The 23,310-nt window shown below is 41.6% G+C and overlaps 1 protein-coding gene across 3 annotated transcripts in view; it reads right to left on the bottom strand.

Annotated features, from left to right (window-relative positions):
• col5a1 (procollagen, type V, alpha 1) overlaps positions 1-23,310 on the bottom strand; it is a 74,109-nt gene that overhangs the window by 21,816 nt on the left and 28,983 nt on the right. For 2 of the 3 annotated variants that reach the window (XM_063478176.1, XM_063478177.1), the window contains exons 5-30: positions 18,614-18,745; positions 16,435-16,533; positions 15,942-16,322; positions 14,199-14,804; positions 14,041-14,097; positions 12,272-12,313; positions 11,689-11,751; positions 11,515-11,589; positions 10,012-10,104; positions 9,496-9,552; positions 9,312-9,365; positions 9,053-9,106; positions 8,841-8,894; positions 8,659-8,712; positions 8,520-8,573; positions 8,034-8,078; positions 7,202-7,255; positions 6,689-6,733; positions 5,890-5,943; positions 5,753-5,797; positions 4,753-4,806; positions 3,701-3,745; positions 3,403-3,456; positions 2,714-2,758; positions 2,539-2,592; positions 719-826 (exon numbers count right to left, since the gene is read on the bottom strand). In XM_063478176.1, the coding sequence (XP_063334246.1) occupies positions 719-826; positions 2,539-2,592; positions 2,714-2,758; positions 3,403-3,456; positions 3,701-3,745; positions 4,753-4,806; positions 5,753-5,797; positions 5,890-5,943; positions 6,689-6,733; positions 7,202-7,255; positions 8,034-8,078; positions 8,520-8,573; positions 8,659-8,712; positions 8,841-8,894; positions 9,053-9,106; positions 9,312-9,365; positions 9,496-9,552; positions 10,012-10,104; positions 11,515-11,589; positions 11,689-11,751; positions 12,272-12,313; positions 14,041-14,097; positions 14,199-14,804; positions 15,942-16,322; positions 16,435-16,533; positions 18,614-18,745 (2,478 nt within the window). The remainder of the gene's footprint in view (positions 1-718; positions 827-2,538; positions 2,593-2,713; positions 2,759-3,402; positions 3,457-3,700; positions 3,746-4,752; positions 4,807-5,752; positions 5,798-5,889; positions 5,944-6,688; positions 6,734-7,201; positions 7,256-8,033; positions 8,079-8,519; positions 8,574-8,658; positions 8,713-8,840; positions 8,895-9,052; positions 9,107-9,311; positions 9,366-9,495; positions 9,553-10,011; positions 10,105-11,514; positions 11,590-11,688; positions 11,752-12,271; positions 12,314-14,040; positions 14,098-14,198; positions 14,805-15,941; positions 16,323-16,434; positions 16,534-18,613; positions 18,746-23,310) is intronic. The other variant, XM_063478178.1, reaches the window with a different exon arrangement.

Here is a 23,310-nt window from a genome sequence, read left to right as displayed (position 1 = left end):
ACTACAGCCATTACACAGAGGCTGCCCACTGTGTTTACTGTGATTAGCCAGGTTGCTACAGAGTAGCCGCAAACAGCTCTATACACATGAAGCACTCTGCTTATAAATCTCATCAATCCCGTATCCCACAGCCTCTATTTCAGCTATGTCTGTAGCAAAAGCAGTATCTTAATTTTTTTGATTCTTGCAATGCAAGAAGTATTTATAATGTTGAACACAAGATATTTTCATGAACTACATAAACCAAAATAGCAGCACTTGTGAAGATGCCCACACAGTCTAAATAGGGTTTAAGAGTTATCTACAGACTTTCTTTACCTCGCTGATCTCCTAATTCCATGTACATTCCTAACTTAATGCAAGGAAAGAAGGGTGGCTCTCTCCCACAGTATGCTGTAAGCTCTTTGCATCTGTGAGTTTAAGTAATAAAAACTCTGTTATTCTAGCGAGTAACATCTCCATTAAAACGTGCAGAAACACTACAGCGGTATTTTTAGAACCGGATCAGCGTGTGGGGAAGAGCTGGTGTGAAGGCTATAATTAGGCATGAAAAAGACTGCTGTTAGCTAATGTGTGATCAAGATTTGGATGGATATCTGCTTTTTAAATTACACTGTGAATAACAAACACAAGTTTCGCCTGTCCTCACTGGATAAGGATTGGACCAGTCAAGCAATTACTCTGCCTCTGTTTAAGTCAGTTTTTTTAAGAAGCTCACCTTCTCACCACTTGGGCCAAGAGGACCAGCATCTCCTGGAAGCCCGGAACGACCCTTTGGCCCCTCGGGGCCATCTTCACCTCTGGGTCCTGCTGGTCCAAGTTCTCCCTGGAAAGCACAAGATGTAAAAAATACAAATGCCATTAGCCTGTATAGTAAACAAACAAACAAACAAACAAAAACAAGGTACTTGAGCTCATCTTTCCCCTCAGGTTTTGCAAAGATTATTCTATTGACTGTGCATTCACAAATTAGTAGCATCAGTGGGAATATTTTTCCACTCATATAGCTTTCTAAGGTGATTACAATGAATCTGGGTACTATAAGAGAGATCTGAAACAAGTATTTTGTTATGACTGGTATAAAAAAACAGTTTTGCTCTCTATAGTCTATAGCTTGTTACCTTAATAAGCAAGATGCTTGCCTTTAAAGTGTTTTACTTCCTCTGAGGGAGTATATCAACTTGTATGTTTACTCATAGTTGCCATAGTTGATCTCATTTACATAATGTTTAGTAGGCTATTCAATCACTTGAGCGAAATGGCCTACAAGATTGTGGTAAGCGGTCACGTGCCTGCAAAACATCTGTTAGCACTAATTAGCTGGTTGCTAACCAAGCTAGCTTGCACTTTTGACAACTTAGACCTCCATCCTCTTGCACAAATATGGTCACTTTTTGCTCTATAACTTAAAAATGCTTTGCTTTTATTATTCATCGAAGAAATCAATCAATTCTTTGTTTATATTTCAAAACTGTTGTGAGTAAAAAGGTGCTTAAGGATGCTAATTTCTGTTGCTTCATCATTAAAGAAATTAGCTATTTTAATATTGCTTCTCTATGTAAGTGTGCTTTCCTTCTAGCGGGACACATATTAAGTGACAGACTACAAACTCACTCTGACAGCCAGTCACTGTTGCAGGAGACCTGGTGGTGTGTGAAAAGGTATCTAGCTAAAGGCTTGCGAAGAGTTGAAGGCAAAGCCAGTGTGCTCACACACCAGCACTCAACTGCACATAAAACGGCATCAGACAAACTGTACTTGACTCACACTTGCAAGCTCATCAAACAGAACACTTTAAATTGAGCACACTCACACACTTTTCATAGGCACGCTTCAAAATGAGTCATTTAGATTCCGGTCTATGTGCGTCTCCAAAGCAGAGGGCCTCCTCAAATCTTTGCTTTCATCTGGATCTGCTGCATCTCCAGAGGAAAATAAGCCGGAGCCCCATGTCTCTCTCCCGGGTTTAAAGGGGTTTAAAGTGCCATTGATTTCTCCTTCCTTTCTATGCTCAGCTAGAGACAGCCTGGTCAGGGATTGGAGGGTTGATGTTTGAAGTATTGGCTTGTGCAAGTTATGTTTCTTACTGTAGAAAGCATTTTTTTCTTAAGACTTGACAGTGTAAATCCCTGAAGCACTTTGGAGAAAGAGGCTGTAGTCGGGAAAACCTGTCAAAGTCGCGCTTTTCTCCTAAAGTTGTCGAGGTTAGGACTGACTGGAAAGAGGCAATGGGGATGGAAAAGAAATTGGAAACTGCTCACATTAAAACAAACGCACGCACACAAACCGCTTGTCAACTGGAACAACACCTTATGTTTGCTCATTAGCCGCAATTCCGCGGTAGTCACAGAGGCTTAGGCAATGAAAGTGGATAAAGTGACAGGAGTGGTTGCTCCTTTCACTTACTGTGGATAAAGGTCACCCTCACCCCCCAATAAAACAAAAGTAAGTTCTGAGTGCAGCACTTAAGAGTTGTTTCATTAATGTGATCATTTGAGTGATTCATCCAGCAGTCAAGTTTAAACAAACAAGCCTTACCCTGTCGCCTTTGATACCCATATCTCCCTTGAAGCCGGGGAAGCCGTCTTCTCCCTAGCAGAAGGATAAAGAAAACGATGTTGAAACCATTTGATTGGTATGCATGCAGAGATGATCAAATAAGTCCACACAACTTTCTTAGACGTTTCTTAGCCAGCTGTTTGAATTCCTTTACCTTTTCACCCTTGTGTCCTTTAAGGCCACGCACACCGTCAGCTCCCTGTGATGCAAGAACAGGCAGAAATTACAAACCAGTGGGGAGGATAAAGGACGGCTACACTTTTTTAAAACTTAGAAGTAAATTGTGCAAAAGAGGATACTCTTTAGGATGGATTCATTTTCATTGTTTTGGTGTATAAATTAGCATACAAAGTTCTTTCCTTCTTGACCAATCTTTTCATCTTCCCTGAGAGCAGACTTCAGCCATGTAACAGGGGGACTATTAGCTGAGAGTCGAGTCACTTGTGTGATCCCCCTAGCTCAGTAGCAGCTTTAATGATTGGATCAGTCACACTTTCTTTCCAAGAATTATTTGATGGGAATTCTTTTGTCTCGGTTTCATCAGATACTAATGGCACAGAGGAAGGAGAGGGCCGTGCACCTTGAGCTGTTATCAGCCCCTTTGCCATCTCAGTCTTTCTGACAAACACAGACACAAGCCTATACAAAACATTTTTAAGGGGATTTTTATTTATTTATTTGCAAAATCACACTAGTCTGGTTGGCCAAACACCAAAAAAAAAAAAAAAAAACCAAAACAACAACAACACTCAAATGAGATATTGGGGAAATATTAGCACATTAAATGCAAAGTACAAAAAAAGTACATAAAATTAATTTCTTAGTGGTTGATAATCAACTCACCTTCACGCCTCGAGGCCCAGGATAACCAATAGGTCCTTGAGGGCCAGGAGGGCCCTAGAGAGACAAATATTTAATAAGAGTTTGCAGCACGTAGTTTTTTAACAATCCAAGCATGCACACACACACACACACACACACACACATTTTGCTAATCTTATCTTCGTGAATGCAAACACATTTTATGCAAATGTTTCTGAACAAGGACAACAGGAGGGGAAACGAAAAAGCGAGAAAAGCGTAAATAAAGGAAGGAAGAAATGAAAGCTAGCTCATGGGAAGCAAAGGTAATAAAACTCACCATGTGGCCTTTCTCTCCAGAAGGCCCCTCTTTTCCAGGGTGACCCTGTGAATTATTAAGAGCAATATTATGGCATTTCATTTGAGGATAATTACTACCATAAATACCACAAGGCCCCTTAAACAGAGAAATTAGGTTATTAAAATTGTTGGAGGGACGTATCAAAGTGGAAAACTGCAAAAAAAAAAAAAAAATAGAGCCATTGCAGTCTAATTGCATTTGAGATTTGTATTAAAGAGGCCCTACTAGCTATCACTGAGCTCGAAAAGCACAGACTGTCATTTTCTGAATTTTGCACAAGCAATATAGCAAACAGCATCGTGCATGTAGGACACAAAACTCCACCTCATCAAAAAAAGCGCACATCCACACACATGCATGGATGCTCATCTGAAAGGACTAAGGAAATTGATTGGATTCTCATTAACAAAAGGAGCTGTGCAAACCCTCTGATGGGCTATTAGTGATATGAGGATGGAGAGAGAAACAGATACAAGAGAAGAGAAAACTAAGGGGCAGAAAGGGAGCACTGAGGTTGGGAATATTGTGCTTGCTTTATATGCAACAAAACAGATTTAACAGGAACAGCCTGGCTGTGTAACTCAGGGAGAACCACCCTCAAAAGAAATTATTAAAAGGCTGAGAGATATTTTGTGTCGTGGGGCTCTAATTTATCTCCTTTTTTCTGTTTTGCTTTTTTTTAACATATTTTTCTTGCCCTGTAGTTATTCAAATCTTGGCCCCATCTCTCTTAGGTGCCACCTGGTACCTTCCAAGAAACATCTGCCATTATAGCAGGTGTACTGTCTGTGCAGGGATGGCAGAGGGACTGTTTGCCTATATAAAGTGCGCCTCAGTGTGCGTGTGTTGTTCGTCTGTTGTGATGTGTTTTATCCTGTGAAGCAAAAGGCTTTACAAAATAAAATTAGAGATATGGCTTTAAAAATGTGAGTTCTCACAGCTATGCTACCTATAAAAAACTCTTTATAAACAGACAGAGGGGAGGAAAAAGAGGACATACGGCTCTTTGGAAACGTGGCCTAAAAACTCACCGGTGGGCCATCAGCTCCTGGCATTCCTGGCAAGCCTGGCTTTCCGGTCGGGCCCTGGGTAGATGATAGAAGGTCAGAGTAAACATGACAAGATAACAAGAGCACACGGAGCCATCACAGGATATAGATGTCTATCAGTATAACAACAACGTGAGGTTTAGCTGATATAACACTGACTATTGCTACATAATCCATTCAAATGCTGGCGAGACATATCCCAGAAACCCACACATGACACCAGAACCCAGGGGATCACAAAATCCTGTAGGTGTCATCCTTTGGTGATGATGAGTGTGCGTAAAATTTCATTTATTGTCATTATAATTCATTTTAACCTCAGTGGACAAAAGACAAACAGTAGGATTCTTAGACAAGCAAAGGTAACGGATACATAAAATTAATCATGATGATAATAGGATGCAGATTTCTTTTCTCTTTGTTATGCTCATTAGCTCTAGTCCCAAAAATTATGTACATGGTGTTTTGGGGTTGCAAAGTCTTGCATATGTATTGAATGTGCTGTATTAAATTCGAGCTCTTAAGACAAAGATCTACGATTTAAGTCTACTGTTTCGCTTTATTACACTTAGCAAATATCATGATGGCTTTAATGTCTTTTAAAATCAGGGCACACGCGGTACCTACATTACCAAATCCCAAATGCTCAATAATAAAGTGAGTGTGCTCCATATAAGTTAGCCAATGTAATTTAGCTGAAATGAAATTAAAATGTATCAGGATTCAAATCTGTCTGTACCGTCTACAAGGCAACATTTAGTCCTGCATTGGGGATGAGGAGGCATTTGCATAATTGTGTGATAAGCATTTGGAACTGAATAAGATAGCAACTTGGCTTTCCGATCATGAAAATGAATGCGACCAGCTATTTTATATATTTTTATTTATATATTTTTTACTTTTTGTTTTTAAAGCATCTTAGAGTTTTTTTTAGTGGAGTTACAGGATTTTAGATACACTCAAGAGTCACGTGGTATGTTACCTTCTCTCCTGGAGGTCCAATGGGTCCTTGAGGCCCTGCAAGTCCCTGTGGGGAGGATACAAAAATGATCAGCAAGCTTTCATTTCACACTTCCGAGAAAGAAAGATCTAAATTCACATTACATTTTCATCACTCACCTGGGCTCCTGGGTTGCCTTGCTGTCCGGGAGGTCCTGGCTCTCCTTGGGGTCCCTGAAAAAGAAAAATTTTCTTAGAAATCTCCCCATGTAGAAAAGACTGAATAATTTATTAATTTTCAACCAGGCTGTGTGAATGTGAAACTGATTTGGTGACCAGCATTGTCCAGCAAAGGGGAAAATTTCCTCTGAAAAAATATAAATGAGAAGCAGTAGCACACTTCTGCATGATTACCTCATAACAACACAATAAGCCACAACTTTTGGACTGATGGAGTAGTATCTTTCCACGGCTCGAGGTAAGAGACACACACACACGTACACAGTGCACATTACCGCAACTACTTTCCTAATGAAAGAAACTGCTGAGGCACAAACACAACAACACCTTTCCCAATGAGATAACTGGCAATCAATTATATTTCCTCAGGCCAAGAGTCGGGGAACGCTCCTGGTCTTTCATCTCTACCTCGTTGGATCGTTCCCAACAGAACAAAGGAGCTGCTTCAGTTAGGCATTCTCTCATTACAGCCGGGCGCTGCCTGAAATTGAGCTGGAATGGTACAAGCGGCCGAGGTGGACTGCTCAAATAGACCTAAACACAGGCAGCCTATTCTTCATTATGTCTTAATGTCTGATTGAACTGGTGTGTGTGCTTGTGTGTGTTTGCCCATGAGGGCATATCATGGGCTTTTTGAGGGTGAAATTAAGCAAACGTTGATTGAAATTGAAATTGTGTGTGTTGGTTTATCTGAGAGTTTGCACATATAGGCAATTTAGTTCATTCCAGCTTCACTTACTATGTTTCCCTTGGGTCCAGGGTGGCCATCCATTCCAGTAACACCCTACAGCAGGTGACAAAAGAACATTAAGAACAAAAAATGAAAAGGGAAAGGCAGCAAATCTATAAAAGACTAAAATGGACAGAATCGACTGTGTGAATGAATTTTAAAGTGTGATGTATTTGAATCGCTAACTCCTACAGAGAGATATCAGTTTCAAAAATGTGCAGTGTCCACGTTAAATTAAATCCGCTGGAACAAATTAGATTGAAGCCTCGCTGCACTGTAGACATCTATCAGAGAAGCTGAAGTTAAACTCAATAACATATGCTACTCTTTTGTATATTGTGTCTGAGAGATATTGAGTTTTGTATTTCCCCGTGGTTGTTGTTTGCCCTTCCCTTTTCTCTCGCCGCTTATGAGATGCTAAAAAATTGATTCTGCTCTCTAAACTGTAAATCTATTGCTGGATATGAAAAGTTGAGAAGTTGAAGGAGAGGTGAGAGGGTTGGGTGGGGGGTGGGCACTCACAGGTGGTCCAGGAGGTCCCTGAGGTCCTTTTGGTCCCAGCAAACCCCGAGGCCCCTGTGGTAAAAATGAAGGGAAATGAGATTGAGAGTGATATCACACCTGTGAAAAAGGACTGATGCATTATTAAACACGTTCAGCTAAATCAAGTTTCAAAATTATACTGCTGGAAATAACCTCACTTTCCAAATGTCCTTGAGGATTTTCTACAGAGTGAGATGTGAGAGAAAGCTGAAGCCCGCTCTCCTTTGTTTCTTTCTTTCTTTCTTTCTTTCTTTCTTTCTTTCTTTCTTTCTCTCTCTTTTTTTTACTACTCTTGCATTTCCCTCAGCCATACCCATGAAACAGTGCTCTGATTTTTTTTTCTGTGTGCCATGCCTCACAGCTACAGTTACCCAAGTAGATGGATTGTCCTGACTGTGTGAATTCAAACCAATGTAGCGCACCCTGGTGGATAAAAAAGATCATAACATGCAATATCAAGGGCTTTCTGATGGTTTCTCCTTTTCCTGTCTTTTCCACCCTCCGCAGGGAGTATCCTGCATGGGTGAGGCGGGGTGTGGGAGGCTATTAAAAGAAGCTTGATGTGTTCTGCTTGCTTTTCTCACAGCCAGAGATTCCCCTATACAGATGAGGCCTGATCAACATTCACTTTGCACCACAATAACACTAACAAAATAAAAAATTCCAAGTCTATATGACTATGAATATGTGATATATGATACCAGCCGACAGTATGATTGTTCAGTAACACAATAACATGATAAGAGCAGGCCTGCAGCTCTTATACATTCCCTGAGTGTAAGACTGAATGGTAATATATGTGATCACTCACTGGTTCACCAGGAAGTCCCCTGGGTCCGATCTCTCCATCATCTCCCTGGGAAAGAGACAGAGCAGGTCAGACTGTGGAACAGACAGTGAATTATAATGGAGGAGAAAGTGAGGATGTGCAAGTGTGTGTGTGTGTGTGTAATGTGAAAACACAATGAAAAAGCAGAGGAAGTGGGGGATCAAGTTGCATCAGTTGTGTTTAATGGAGAAGGAGAGGGAAATTGGGAAAAGGTATTTTTGCAAAACGAAAAAACTGAACGTATTATAAGGAACGAAATCGACGAGAAGGAGAAAGTAGGAAGAGGAAGCGGAAGCGCAATTCAAATGATGACAAAACGGTGCGTTTGGGAAGAGTCCTGCAAAGAAGTCATTTGTGCAAGAGCAGAACAAATTCAGATAGTGCGACTTCGTGTGTACAGCACTTGAGGTTGATAAGAAAATGAAGGGGCAGGAGTGAAATTCTTTTCTTTTCTTTTTTTTGTTTTACCCTCTCTCCATCCTCTCCAGGACCACCAGGAGGTCCATGGGGGCCGGGTTCACCCTGTGAAAACAAATATGAACATGTTTAACTGTTGTCCAAATTCCAACAGACACACACCTCTCAGGTTAAAGGTTAAAATGCTTACTCTGTGTCCTTTTTCACCAGGAAGTCCAGCCAGACCATCAAATCCTCTGTCTCCCTTAAAAGCGAAAAAAGAGAACATTTAATGATATAGATCACCACCTCAGCTTAAAAATTAACTTCAAAAAATCTTTTTTATCAAAAGTGGCACATTTAAGTGCATCGTGAATGGAAAAGACGACATACCTTTGGTCCAGTCTGTCCTGGCATGCCTCTGGCACCATCAGCTCCAGAGCGACCCTGTAAAAGCAACAGCACATGTTCTACCTCCAGATCAAGACAGTCACAGAGCATTTATTGCAATCGCAAACAAACACTGTGAAGTGCATAAAAACTATCATGCTTAGTGTTAATATTGCTTCTTTCTCTGCTGCTGAATAGCTTGGTTGACAACTTACTCTTCTACCAGACTTTCCAGGAGGTCCAGGGGTTCCCAAAGGTCCACGTGGTCCCTAAAACAAAGGTGCTGTAAATCACTGAGCCATCTTTTTCATTTCCAATCTATCCACCTAAATTAGGCTTTTCAGCTGATTTGTTAGTAACGGAATATTACAAAGGCTCAGCATTAGTGAACACATTTCCAGAACTGGCTTGCTTAGACTGATATGATCAGAAACAGATCCTGAAAACAGAATGTAGCATGGTGATTTCTAGTACCTGAGGTCCTGCCTCTCCAGACTCCCCCTTCAGTCCTGGTACACCAGGAGGACCCTTAAAAAGAAAAATACTGACTAAAAATTCATATAACAATTGAGCAAGACCATCCTGTGTGCCACAGAATCTGCAGATCAGAGTATTTGTGCTTCAGTGTTTTTGCTGGGAAGTGATTTGCCATACATACCAGCGGTCCAGGTCTGCCAGTCAAACCCATTGGCCCTGTAGGACCGCGCATAGCCAGCTGACCAAAGAAAGGAGAAATAACATAAAAATGAAATCAAATGAAACATATGGGAAAGAAGGAAAGAGGACAATTTAGCTCATGTGTGAATAAAACTGCAGCAGATTTAGCAATTTATATTTGTCTCTGCTGTACACTGTGTCTGTACTTGTGCTCTGCATGTTAATCTTAAACTTAATGCACAAAATGCAGCATCTATTAATAATAAATGAGGAAGAACATTGTAGGAAATGTGCCGCAAATACAGCAAAAGTCACGTGATAAGCAGTAACAAAATGTTAAAAACGAAACAAAAATAAAAAAAATATGACATTTGAGGAAAAGTGAGGGAAAAAGTTAAAAGTATAGAATGAAATCATCTGAAATAAGATATTTTCCACATGAGAATCTTGTAGTTTGCAGAGTTTAGTAACAAAGAGCAGTAAAAAATAGCATAAATGTGCAGGCGTAAACTGTTACCCTAGCCTGCTGCATGATGGCTTGCATCTGGGCCTCCTGTGCTGATACAGCAGGTCCCTTCTGCCCAGAGTCACCTCCGGCGCTGAGTCTGAACTATGGAAGGAATGATAGCTTGGTGAGACTTCAGTCCCATAAAAAGGAATACACAAGAAACAAAAAAATGAGAGCCAAGAGAAGCATGTGGAAGGACTAAAGTGTTGGCCTGTGGCAAAATGAATCTTTTAAGTTTATACAGCCACATACTGTTACCAACAATAGCTCTAATATTTCTTTAATACAGTCTGTCCATTTAAGAAAAACAACAACAAAAAAAACAACAACAACTATGCTACAGCCTCCAGCTGTCAAATCAGCTCCATCCATGGCTGCTTGCAGGCCATAATGTTCACATTCGACTGCCATCTGGTGGTGATAAGCCAGCATTACACCCTAACATGAATATTCATGCCTATGGTGCAACTCTTGACTTTGTTTGGGCCAGACATCTTGGTTTGGATTACACGGCACAGTTCTCAGGAGACTGACTGTCAGTTGAGCTGCAGATGCAGAGGCAACACAGCAGTGAAATGCTGTGCAGGATTTCAAAGTCACAGAGAGGGTTGTTGCCACGAAGCAAAATACAAACCGTTGATCTAGAACATCAGGGATGAGTCAAATGTACTGCAGCTGAATAAAAACAATATTTTTTTCATATTTTCCCGCAGTTTTTCTTCGTCCACTTGATTCTATCTCTGCCATGCAAACGAGATGTTCTGATGTATCAAGAAATGGCAAAAAAAAAAAAAAAAAGCCAGACGTCCACAGACGACAAAGACAAGCTGCATCACAAGTGTCTAGATTTGCCACCTAACCCTGCAGTGCTGCTCATGTTGACTCCATCATTTCAAGACAGAACGTCTTGAAATGATGAGAAGGCGTGTTTCTCATTAGACTTGGAGCTCAAGGATCGCCGGCTTTCTGCCAGCGGATACACCAGAACACCTTGTCCAGACAGAGCTTGCCACATGGCTCCGCCAGACAGTTTTTGAGGAATCCTGAAGCCACAACTCTGTATCTGCACAACTAATCAGTTACAACCACAGCAGCAGCATTTTCCCAGCACCTAATAAAGAAAGCGGAGGAGGTAGACATCACAGGAAGCTATTAGGATGTCTGAGCAACTGTTGCGGTCAAGTCTGACATAGAAAAAAAAAGATGCTCGGTAGCATTAACTTTGCTAACTTGGCTAGGATTTGTGTTTGTGAACTTAAAGCAGCTGACATTACAGCTGTTCTTTAAGAATTTCACTCAACATGTTGAAGCACATATTTATGCAACAAAACACTCATAAGGGTTAGGCTCATCATAAATGGCTTGATGGGAAACCCCCTTTATTCCACTTCATTGTGTAAGTTATCGATAAAACACCGTGTCAATAATCACAGTTAAAGGAGGTTAAACAAGGATTAAAGCACAAAGTTAGCATTTCTGACTTTGGAAGAAGAAGAATTGCATTTTACTTACAGGCAGCATCAGGACAGTTCCAGGAGGTCCTGGCAGGCCATCAGCACCAGGAAGACCAGGACGACCTGGAAGACCCTTAGATGGGAAATTACAAACACAAGTGAGTGTTTTATCATTTGTATTTGTCAACCTCTGGTGATGTTTAGGACATTAAAAAAAAACAAAAAAACTTACCCTCTCTCCAGGATCTCCAGGACTGCCTGGTGGGCCAGAAGCACCTGGGGGTCCAGGGAGACCCTATTTTAAACAGAAGACCTCATTTAACTTCTATATATACACACAATACAACACAAAGGTTTTGCCTTCATCTTGCAAAATGGTCACATACAGCAGAACGGAATGTGCATGTGGCAATATTTTATAAGAGAGGCTGCGAAGCTGTAAATCTTTTGTGGGGTATTCTTATTTGTTTATATTGTAGTGCAACGCTTCAGTGGCTGGACTCCATCTGCAGGGTGTCAAAGCAAATCTGTATTAAAGGAATCTTCCTAAATAAATGATGACGTTCCTTCGACATCTAATCAAGTCCAAAAACCGCTTTGGGGGAACTACTTGGGCCACTCCTTTTTGCATCGGGAGCCAGCAAAGCATTAAAACTTGAATTTTCTGGTAGTGCAGACAAACAATGAATGCGTGAAAGGAAGCTCTATTGGCTTTTCTTTACCAAGCCGCTGCCAAGAAAAACGGCAGCGATTACGATGCGAGGGGGGAAAAAAAGGAAAACACAGGAAGTTAAGAGACAGGAAGATCGACTTACTGTTGGCCCTTCAGGCCCAGCCGGACCTTCCACTAACATTCCCTGAAACACACAAGCACAAATCATTAGGCCTCATTCATAAGCACGTGGCTGCAAACAACACTGTCACACTTGAGTACAATACACAGGAAAACGTTCACTTGTAAACTTGTCCCTTCATCATGTTCCCATCTTTGCTGACTCATGTGCATGCATGCCTGTCACTGCAGCTGTGTTTGCAGTCGATCCACAGAGAACGAGAGAGTGGCTGCAAACAACAGGCAAAGCCATCCTGAGGTGCTTCCCCTACCCGGACAAGTTAAGGGAAGGGCTAATCAGATCAGTGGGGATGTTAAACTTATTCACACATGCAAACTGAAACATAAAGCCAGTTTAGCCATGTCTATGAACATTTTGGAATTAGTTCAGTCTAAGTGTAGGGTTAGTGTTTGAGTTAGGTTTAGGCCTGATCAGTAACACTGCACAGGCAATAATAGCAGTTCATCTCATTTCAATGTCTCAATGACTCAAGGATCTGACTTAACAGATGCATCAGTGCAGCTCTACAGCTACATAAACACTGCCTTGTTTGCTCTTGTGGTAGCAATTTGGCTTTTTGTTTTATGAGGTTAAAATTCTGCCCACTCTCCAAAGTTCAAGCTGCCTTCAGAGCATTTTTATTTTAAACACTTCCTTCAGACTTGTTTTTTTTTCTTCAATCCCTGCAGTTATTCCTGTGTTACCTGCATTGTGGCTGCTGATTGAGGGGCTGGGTCTGTACATGTATTTATTTTTCATTGAAGTTAGCACTTCATAATATAGCCCACACTTATCTTGTAGCATAATTTCTGTCAAAATTCCTGCAAAAATATCCAGACGTTGTGCCACTTAAAATTACTTACTGACCAAATAAATGTATTTACAGAACCGTCTTTCCTGTAAAAATCTGACTTGTTATCTCCTTATTTTAGTGTACCTATCATTAAGTATTTGTAGGTAAATCTTATTGCATACTATTTAAAAATAAATACATAGAAAGTCCACTCAGTTACAGGGGAATTACACCCTCAGTCAAGGGCTGTATTATAACATGTTGCCCTTTTTTAATTTTTTAGCTTTCTTAGTTTTCTACCTCACAGCTTTTTGCATGTTGCAAAGGGACAAACACACACTGGGGGGTTGCGTATGTGTGTTCCAGCATGCTTATACATGTGCATATACAAAAGGTCATTAAGGAAGTGGACTCAAAAAACATGAACTCCTTCTGTAAACACTGAAGGCACTCAGTCACAGAGGCATGCATGCCTGGTGGAGCTCCATGACTTCTGTTTGAAGTAAAACAGCTGGTGCTGTATTAGATACATGCAAACCTTTTGTGGCATATATATCCATATAGGAAGACATTTTCACAGTGTTACCTGTATATATATATGAGTGTCTGTTTTAGGTTTTTTTAATTGAACAATTCCATTCATACTTCCTATTGTTCTTCCTGGTGTTACTTCCCTTGTGATTACATGCTACCTACACCATGTTTAGAGCTTATTAACAATTGCCGCATGGCTCTACAACAAATGTTTATGCTTTAGCCCCGATGAACAGCCAGGAGCAAGGCCTCGTCCGAGGATGCTAAGAGAAAACTGTGGTGAGTGTGTGTGGCTTATGGAGCCTTATTCAGGAAGTAAGGGATAGTTTGTGTTTAGATGTGGATTACACATATGTACTCCCCATGAGCCCAAACGGAGCCTTCGTCTGCTGCTCGTGTATGTTGTTCAAACAGTCATACTCACAGGCTCAATAACAGCAGGCTCTCCCTTCTGTCCTTTCTCGCCATGAGCTCCGTAACCCTACACAGCACAGACACAAAAACAAAGTCAGCCCACCCTCACTTATCTTCATCACCTTTATGATTTATTTTTATTCTGCAGTGTATCCTGTTTAATTTCACCTGCCCATAATCCTGAGTGTTAGCAGGCAGCCCTATGTTAGGCAGCTCTGTGCCGTAATCGTAGGTTTCATCTAGCTCTCCGTCATAGTTTTTGAGGTCCTCCTGATTGAACCCTTCCAGATCTGTGTAATCATCATAGCCATCCACACCCAGGCCAGTGCCGGTGGCGATGGACCCTCGGTTTCCGGTGCCTGCGCTGGCTGAGCCGCCTCCCACTGACACGGAACTTCCTCCACCCCCGAGGGTGATGGTAGAACTGCTGCTGCTGCTACCACCACCTCCACCACTGACGTGCACAGTAGTGCTACTGCTGCTGCTGCTGCCTCCACCTCCAATGTTCAGAGTACTGCTGCTGCTGCTACCACCTCCACCACTGACGTGCACAGTAGTGCTACTGCTGCTGCTGCTGCCTCCACCTCCAATGTTCAGAGTACTGCTGCTGCTGCTGCCTCCACCACTGATGTGCACAGTAGTGCCACTGCTACCTCCTCCACCGCCAATGTTTATTGTACTGCTGCTGCTGCCATCTCCATCAATGGTGTGGGTCCTGTCAAAGTCATATCCGTCATATCCGTAGGATCCGTAGTCATCGTAGGAGGCTCCTGCCTGTTGGAACAATTAACAGGACAGAATAATTGAGGATAACTGGCAATGTGGCCTTTTTGAATACCATTCCATCCATAAACATGATAGCTCGAAAAGTTTTGAATGAATTCTGATCAAATTTTGTAGGGGTGTAGAGTGGGGTGGTGTTAACAATCCATTAACATTGGGCCTACATCCACCAACATTTTCAAGATAAACTTATTGATTTGACAATCTAATTATAATTGACTTACCATTGTGGCGTGTTAATGTATAAAAGTATCGGATAGAGATTTAAAATATCATGACAAATTTGACCTCTGACCTATCCTTCAAGGTCAATAGATTTAATGCTGATAATAATGCTACATAGAGCTATTTAAAACCATGTTTCTTACTGCTATTGTTTACACTGACAACATATGGGCATTGGAATGACATATGGGGATGACATAAATATCACTTTACTTTGAATCTCAAATCAAGGTCAAATAAGGTCAAACTTTCATGAAACGTCTTTTATCTTTAAAACTATGCTTTAAATTCTACTGCCTTCATTTGTATTGGCAGCATGTAGGAAATGATACTGGTACATGGAGATTCTAAACATCACACTATAGTTTGCATCCAATCTATGCTTCATTTTTACTTTTCTTTGTTTTTAATCACTGTTGCATATGTACATTTTCTCAGACCCTATAGACCCTTACTAGGCACCTGTGGCACTTTTACATTAACTTTTTTGTTTATTTATTGTAGACTTTACTATCAATCTAGTCACATTTGACCTCTGACCTTATTTTTACATTCCACATCTGCTTTTCTTTCAAGAAGGCCCCAAAATGTTTTATGTCAACTGAATGAGAATGAGCCGCCTAGTTAGTTAGAAATAAACTGTAATATAATATTAATAAGCCCAATTTATATTCATGTCCCGTTATTCACAAATCAGTAGTTATTATCTATGACCTATTCCTACATAATGTTTGTGTATTCTGTCACCCTACCTTTGTCTGATTTTGCCTGCGCTACAAACTTCTTAAAGTTTGTTTAAAAGAACAAAGAAAATAAAATGAATATATACAAAGTACAATACCATTCATAAAGGTGTACAGTAATACTGACAACAATTAACTCCCATGATTAATGTCCACCTACTGATGTTTTGTTGCTGGAGATTGTGACTGTAGTCCTTTCACCAGTGGTGATGACCTTCGTTCCAGTCCCGGCATCCAAATCAACCCTTCCCCCTGCTCCCAGGTCCAGCTCGCCCCCAGTGCCGATGCCGGTGATGGTGACACTTCGAGAGGTATCAACGCCACCAGGTGCAGGCGTGGATTCATAGTAGTCGTCATAGCCCTCATAGGTGTCGTACGTGACCCCCAATGCGTAATCATCTTCTCCTCCTCCAGTGGCAGTACTTGAAGAGCTGCTGGATGAGCTAGAGGATGAGCCGGTGGAGATGGAGGTCCAGTCGGTGCCAGTAGAACTGCCTTTCAAAATCTCACCCCCTGTGATCACACTGTCCCCTTCTGTCTCCTGTAAAGATATTTGGAGGGGGACGTTGGCATTGGATGCTTTACTGTAGTAACATAGAAACAATACAGTTATGTATAAGATGCGGGCATTTAGAGCAAACATGAAATGGTACCTCTTTTGTGGTTGTCTCAGAATCAAGAGTTAAGTCATAAGGCCTTTCCAAATCATCGTAGTAAGGGTATTCATAATAGTAGCTGTCCTCCTCTTTCTTCTAAAGGGAGAAAAACATTCCACCAGCATTAAGAGAGTGTATGACTGAGAGAGAAAGACTGGCAATCAATTATTAGCAACACGATTTTTAAATATGTTGCACTGCGCTATTGCCTCTGGCTGGCTGATGTTTGTACAACCGGTCGACCATCGATCAGAAGCACACAGGAGTTCCTCCTCCTTGTGGAAAGCTCACACTGTATCTCCCTGTTGTAAACTGCTATGACTGAATGACAAATTGCTCTTACATAGTTTTCCTAATGACTCCAGCACCTATCTTTAGAAAAAAGGGAAACAGAGGGGCAAGATTTTGTGTAACAAACAGGGCCCTGGGCAAATCAAAAAGTCAAAAGGAAGAGCTTCCTGTTCATCCTGTAACACTTCTTTGACATCATTAGCACACACTGAGTATATTGGTATTCAGTGGGAAAAATGACACAGTGCATGAATGCAAGCTTATGCAGGCACCACGTCATTCCTAAACATGATTAAGTAAATGCATAGACTGATAACTTGGTTCTTCCCAGTCAGCACTTTTCCTCTGGCACATTGCAGGTCTCTTGCACAATGCCAAGAGGCTCTTTTCAGCACAGGATCCAACAAACATCTGATTTGAGTATTAGAGACAATTATGGTTTAAGAGAAATCATTTCCATGAGTAAGACCAGCAAGAAAATACTAAGTGGTCCTTTTATTGGATTCTATAATGTGTAGTTTCATTCTGTATGTAAAGAATCTACAAAAACTGCTTCTAGTAAGCGGTAGCCTACAAAGCTGCACTTACACTTATGCACTGGTTAACAAGTAAAAAAAAAAACTTGGAAGAAACTTGTGATTTTTTTTTTTTTTTGTCATTTATGTATAATTAGGTGCATAGGTTTTTGTACACTAACATCTTCACGGGAAACACAGCGTTTGTTGACATCCAGCAGTTCTAGACTTTCGCACATTTTGATTACTGGCTTTAAAATACATTGTGGGATTGTACAGAGGCAAAATTACAAAAACCACACCATTGTTAACTCTGGCCCTGCATTACATTTCTTTCTTTCTCTGTCAGGGCGAGCATTTTCTCTTCTAACACTGCTTCTTTAAGCTGTGGGGTTCCACAAGGTTCAGTACTGGGTACATTACAATTATTTTAACAGTTTTTTTTCTACATCCTTTCTTTTGCTATCACAATTCAAGCACCATTCAAGCTTTTTCTATGACGATGACGCTCACCTATATATGTCTTTTAAGCCTCACCAGCTGTGCAGGCTGCTCACCTTAGTCCATGGTTTAACCAAGGTTATTGATTGACTCTTTAATAATTACCTTATTTTAAATGTCAACAAGACTAAGAAATGATTATATCTCCTTGTGATTTATATTCTCAAATCAGTCGGGCTCTTACTTCATTTTGTTCAAATCAGTCAGTGCTACAAACCTTGGTGTAATATTTGAATCCTCTCTAGGTTTCAACTCACATGTAAAATTCATGTCTTGTTCCTGCTATTCTCATTTAAGGAACATTTCTAAATTGCAACTTATGGTCTCTTTTGGAACTGGAGAAAATTATTCATGCATTTTTTTCATCGTCCTTAGATTATTGTAATGCTTTGCTTACTGGCTTAGATAAATGATCTCTTTCATGTCTTCAAGCAATAAAGAATGCTGCGGCCAGATTATTAACGGGTTCCCACAATCGAGCTCGCATCACTCCCATTTTATATTCTTTACACTGGCTTCCAGTAGGTTTTAGAATTTGTTTTAAAATTCTTGTTTTCACATACTGAGCTCTAAACAGACTGTTTATCCCGGCTCCTTACAAAGCACACTGCTGCTCATAGGCTTGGATCACAGGATCAGAATCTGCTGGTTGTTCTGCATATGAGGCTGAAGACTGGGAAGCCGATTCTGTGTACACTTTAAAAACCAGCTAAATACCTTTTTGTTTAACCAGGCTTTTTTTAATACTTTTACTGATTTGAATTAATTCTGTATCTTCCAATGAATCACGAAAAAATAATTTAGAGGAGTGCCAGAATAAAACATGGAGCCAGAGATGATTTGAAAAGCAGAAAAGTAATGTTACTCACAGCGTTGTCTGTGCCGGGGTCCTGGTTCTGTGGCTGGTCAGGGGATGGCACTTCACAATCAGGGCTGTAGTGCTCACAGTAGTCATAGGCAGCACGATGGTCTGCTACAATCATTAGCTGCTGGATGTCTCCCTGGAAACCCAAACATACATGCATGCTAATAAGTAAACAAATGAAAATGACAGAAGCAAAGCCTGACACTGTGTGACCTGTGAGGTGAAAAAGGGAAAGCATCTACATCTGCAAATGTGACATTGCTGCAGAACAGGCAGTCAAGAAACTAGGTCAAGCCAGGGGAATCTCAGGGTGACTAAATGATGAAGAACGTTGTCAAGGGTCCAAGAATGCCATTTTACATCAGAGTTAAGAGTGTCAGGCGAACAGAGTTACAGCAACACAATAAACAACATATAAGCCTGACCTCAGTCTGCGTGCATCGTAAGTGATTTTACCTTCAAACCGACTGTGTAAGACATGTGCATGAGCAGACCTGCAGCTAGGACTAGATCAGAAGAGATAAGAGCTCTATGTATATCTATGTATACACTGAGTGGACATGCAGTTGTGGAACAGAAGAAGAGGAAGAGAGATTTAAGACAGAGAGAAGTTAAAAAAGAGACAGAACAGAGAAGGCTGCTAGAAAATTACTGAGAGAGAACAAGGGAGAGAAAGGCTCAGAAGGATCCCCAGGCTACATAGGGAGCTGGGTGTGTTTCCCACATGTTTCTGAAAAGAATTCATATGGCACCGAAACCTTGTATTGCATTTATCCAAACATGTCCTGATCGCAATTCCAAATTCAGTGATGTCATTCCACATCAATCAAACACGATGTCAGCGTAGCTGAAACAAATATATTTCCAGGAGGCAGGAGGATCGTGAAGCGACGCAGCTATGGGAACGGACCGCCACGGAGGGTGAAGTGTTTTTAATTATGTTCAATTGCCAAAAGTTAAAAAAGAAAAAACCCTCAACATGTCTTTCCAGCTGAAATGAGCTTTCTTTACTGACATGCATAAATGGATTGCATTTGTGGTCTAACCAGTGAGAGTTCAATGAAGTGCACCAATCCCACTGCTTTGCTCGAACATACCACTCAGTACCCCTTGCCTCAGATCCTTTAATAACCCTTGCAAAACACTTCACTAGAAGTTGTTTCCTGCTCCATCCTTGGCTTATGTTATAGCTGGACTTTATAGTGGATGCAGGGAAATCAGTCTTTTCCTCCAAAACAGAAGGACTAGAGGAGCCATTACACAGCACTCCCAGCTATGGACTTTGAAGCTTTCAAATGGCCACCTCTGAAGCCACAATCTACAGGAGGGTAGACTTGGTATCACTGTAGCGCAATGCCCCCTCTTATTTCAGCGGAGCAGTGTGCCGCAGCTGCGCTGACAGGGGACGGTGGGAATTCAGTGTTTGAAATGAGGTCACACTCAATAAGAATAAACCCACTCTACAGCAAAATAGCCCCCTCCGTTTGGAGCATTGCACCGCTTTCCTATTCACATGCCATTCTTGCACTTCTCTGTTTTCTTTTTTTCCCCCTCCATCTCCCACAGCAGCCAAAGGAATGTCAGGGTACATTATGGCCACAAGTGGTATTGCATGAACCTAAGTTTTCCAAGATGAGACTATTAATCATACACCAAAGCTTTAATTAGCACATCCTCGCAGCACGTAGAGCACCGTGGCAGAATGCGCTTAATGATCTGTGACATGTACACAGAAAGAAGAAAGAAAGAGGTGTGTGCTTGCCTAGGTAGAAAAGTATACTGTTGCACAGGCCCTGCTGGGGATAGAAGTAAAAAAAATCCGACCCCTTCCTGACTGGCAAAGGCTGTCATCCATCAACCTACACTAGAGTTTATAATGAGGCTCTTACTATGACTTCAGCTGTTTTATGAGTTGCATATCTGTATAAGAACTCCTTTAACTTGTAGCCCCAATTGCCATATGATAATAGTAAGTCCACCACTTTCTTGTGTGTTTTGTTTTCTACACCGACATTGAAAGCTGCACACCTTCACAGTAAAACTACTGTCGAAGTCTCGAGGCGGCATGGCAACCACTAAAGCTGGTTCTGATTTCCTGTCTTTGAGCCTCTTTTCACCACAAGTCACTCCACGGATTCTGAAGCCAAATGTTACATAAGCTACTATTTTACAGTTAGAGGGGGGAGTTAAATGTTCCCTATACTATACCGCAGACGTATGCTGATGCTTAAATTTCTCATTTTGAATTCTGGCCCTGAATGCCCAGCTTAGTCCAGCAACCCATTAGAGCATGAGGAATTTACTCCATTAGTGCAAATGGGTTGGGCTGTGTCGCCATAATTTTGACGAGGGGAAATGGCAGCGCAACTGCAGAGTCAGACATTCAGCGTGTAATAAGGCTGATTGGTTAACAGGAAATTATAGATTATTCTTCACCTCACGAGTCACATCACAAGGAGCCGATATGTGACCCCGAGAAATGAGGTGATTGATATCCGAGACAAAGGGTTAAAAAAAACAACCAAAAAACCCTGGTATTATAGCATAACACCTAAATGCTGGGTGAAACCATAGAACACATGCAATCAGCTCTCCTGTTAGAGGAGGGACAGTGATATTTTTTCACTCTGGAGCATCATGTGGCACATCAGAGCAGTGCTTAAGGCAGAGTTCTCAGACAATAACAGGGCTGCAGTTGTCAGCATCTCCCCAGACTCCGCTGAAATACGACTCTGCTCCTCGCCAGTGCTCGCTTGATGTCGAGCTCTGGTGTTAAAGCCATCGCCTGTGGCTGTGAGCGACAGCCAGCCTCACTTGGACACGATTCACGCTGAAAGACACCTGCACGCACATAACATGTTAAGCCAGCAGAGCGCAAGGCCACAGCTCGCGGCAAGAATGTGGAATGGGAGCAAATCCGTACAGATCAATGCCACTGAAAAATGCATCTTTTCAGCGTTTTCCTAAATAAAATATCACACAGTCTTTTAAGCTTTTATTCCCCAGCTCACCATATTTTCTTTTTTTCTTTTTTCCCGAAACACAACACTGCTAGATTTTTCTGCTTATGTCCAGATGGGGGCAGGAGAGTGCTCTGGTGAGCAGTCTCCATTTGTATCTGACCCACAATCATGCAGGGTGGACCAAGTTCATTGTGTTCCGTCTTCTGAATTACAAAATGCGATGGATAGGACGAAAAGCAATATTGGTGACATTTCAAAATCATCACATCGCATAATGAACAGGAGTAAACGTGGCTACATTTGGGGGTTAAAAGTGGACAGTTACCAATGCACACATATTCTTCTTCCGTCTTTTTCATTGTTTTTACTTGCACACACAGACACATACTTAAAGCATTAGGTGAGCATAGACCAACAAAGGTACATTTTGATTAGAGGAAGGTCCTAAGGCAACTCCCCCCGCCCTGCTGGTGGAGGGGCAGGCGCTGTGTCCCATGAAATCTGCACCTTCTCGAGCTTAGAGCAGCGTACCACGAAATACACAGCACAAACCAACGCTCATTATGTTCACATATCCACGGGGACATCTGATAATGGTTCTTTTTACCTTCTAAACCTCACAGGAGACAAAGGCAGCAGTCAAAAGAAGAAAAACTCTAGGTGAGTTTTCATCATTTTTACGATCAGATGTCAGCATAGGAAAATGAGTAGGTGGCCCCCAAAGAGCAGAATGTAACTCTTGGAGGTCTTGCTGCAGTTTAAGGAGTGCTACTTTCCCAACATATTTACACAGTCACCCCCGAGCTCCGAGCCAAGCGTTGGTGTCACTGCCAGCCCACACCGGCGCACTCACATGCAGTCCCAGCATCTGGGCATTGTCCAACCTGACCACAAAAACCAAACAACAAGCTGCAGAGGTCAGCTCGCTGCGCTGGGGAAATAAATCAGAAAGGACACATGCATAGATAGTCACATAACCACGCACATGTAGGTATAGAAATATATGTGTAGACACACACACGTGCAGAAAACTAAAGCAAAATGCATAAATGTAAACCGTTGTCAGACATCAACTGAATTTTCATCCACTTTCCCCTCCAGACTCTGGTCCAATCTCAGTCCTCAGAGCTGCTGCCAACAGCAACATGTCTGTCTGCCGGCCCCACTTATCCACAACACAGCCCCCTACAGTAACCATTCCCCCACCTCATTGTCGCTGCCCAGTTTTTTGATTCCCTCTGGATGTCCCGTGCCACTCTAACCCTTAGTTTCCCAGCCCCTGCGACACTCACTGCACATAAGACTTTAATCCCACATCTCTATGGACTGCGGGAAGGCATATTCCCATTTCCTGTTCTTTTGGGATAGCTGAAACCGCTTCACTCACCTAGGAGGGCGTTTGGCTCGGGCATTTGCTGAAATCTACATTAAAAAGTGCTGAGGGCACACTTCACGGTTTGCTGACACAGTAAAGGAATAACACAGAGAAAAAAAAGGGAGTGAAATATCAACTTTTGACATGAGTTAAGGAAAATCTTAATTATCCGTGGAAATTCCATCTATCCCAAGGCTAGTGATGTCTGGCCTAGAATGTACAGAGTAGTGTGCTTTTTCAGTGAAGCAGGATGTATACCTTGGACAAGATAATGCAAAGAAGCACGTGAAGACACAAGTATGTGGAGCAAGTGACTACTAGGATCCAGGTCCATATACTTGGGGTTTAAAGTTATATCACTAA

The sequence above is a fragment of the Pelmatolapia mariae genome, linkage group LG7 (genome assembly GCF_036321145.2).
Source record: "Pelmatolapia mariae isolate MD_Pm_ZW linkage group LG7, Pm_UMD_F_2, whole genome shotgun sequence".
In the NCBI taxonomy this organism is placed as follows: Eukaryota; Metazoa; Chordata; class Actinopteri; order Cichliformes; family Cichlidae; genus Pelmatolapia; species Pelmatolapia mariae.
The sequence above is the reverse complement of the archived record's forward strand: the minus strand, read 5'-3'. Positions and strand labels throughout refer to the sequence as shown.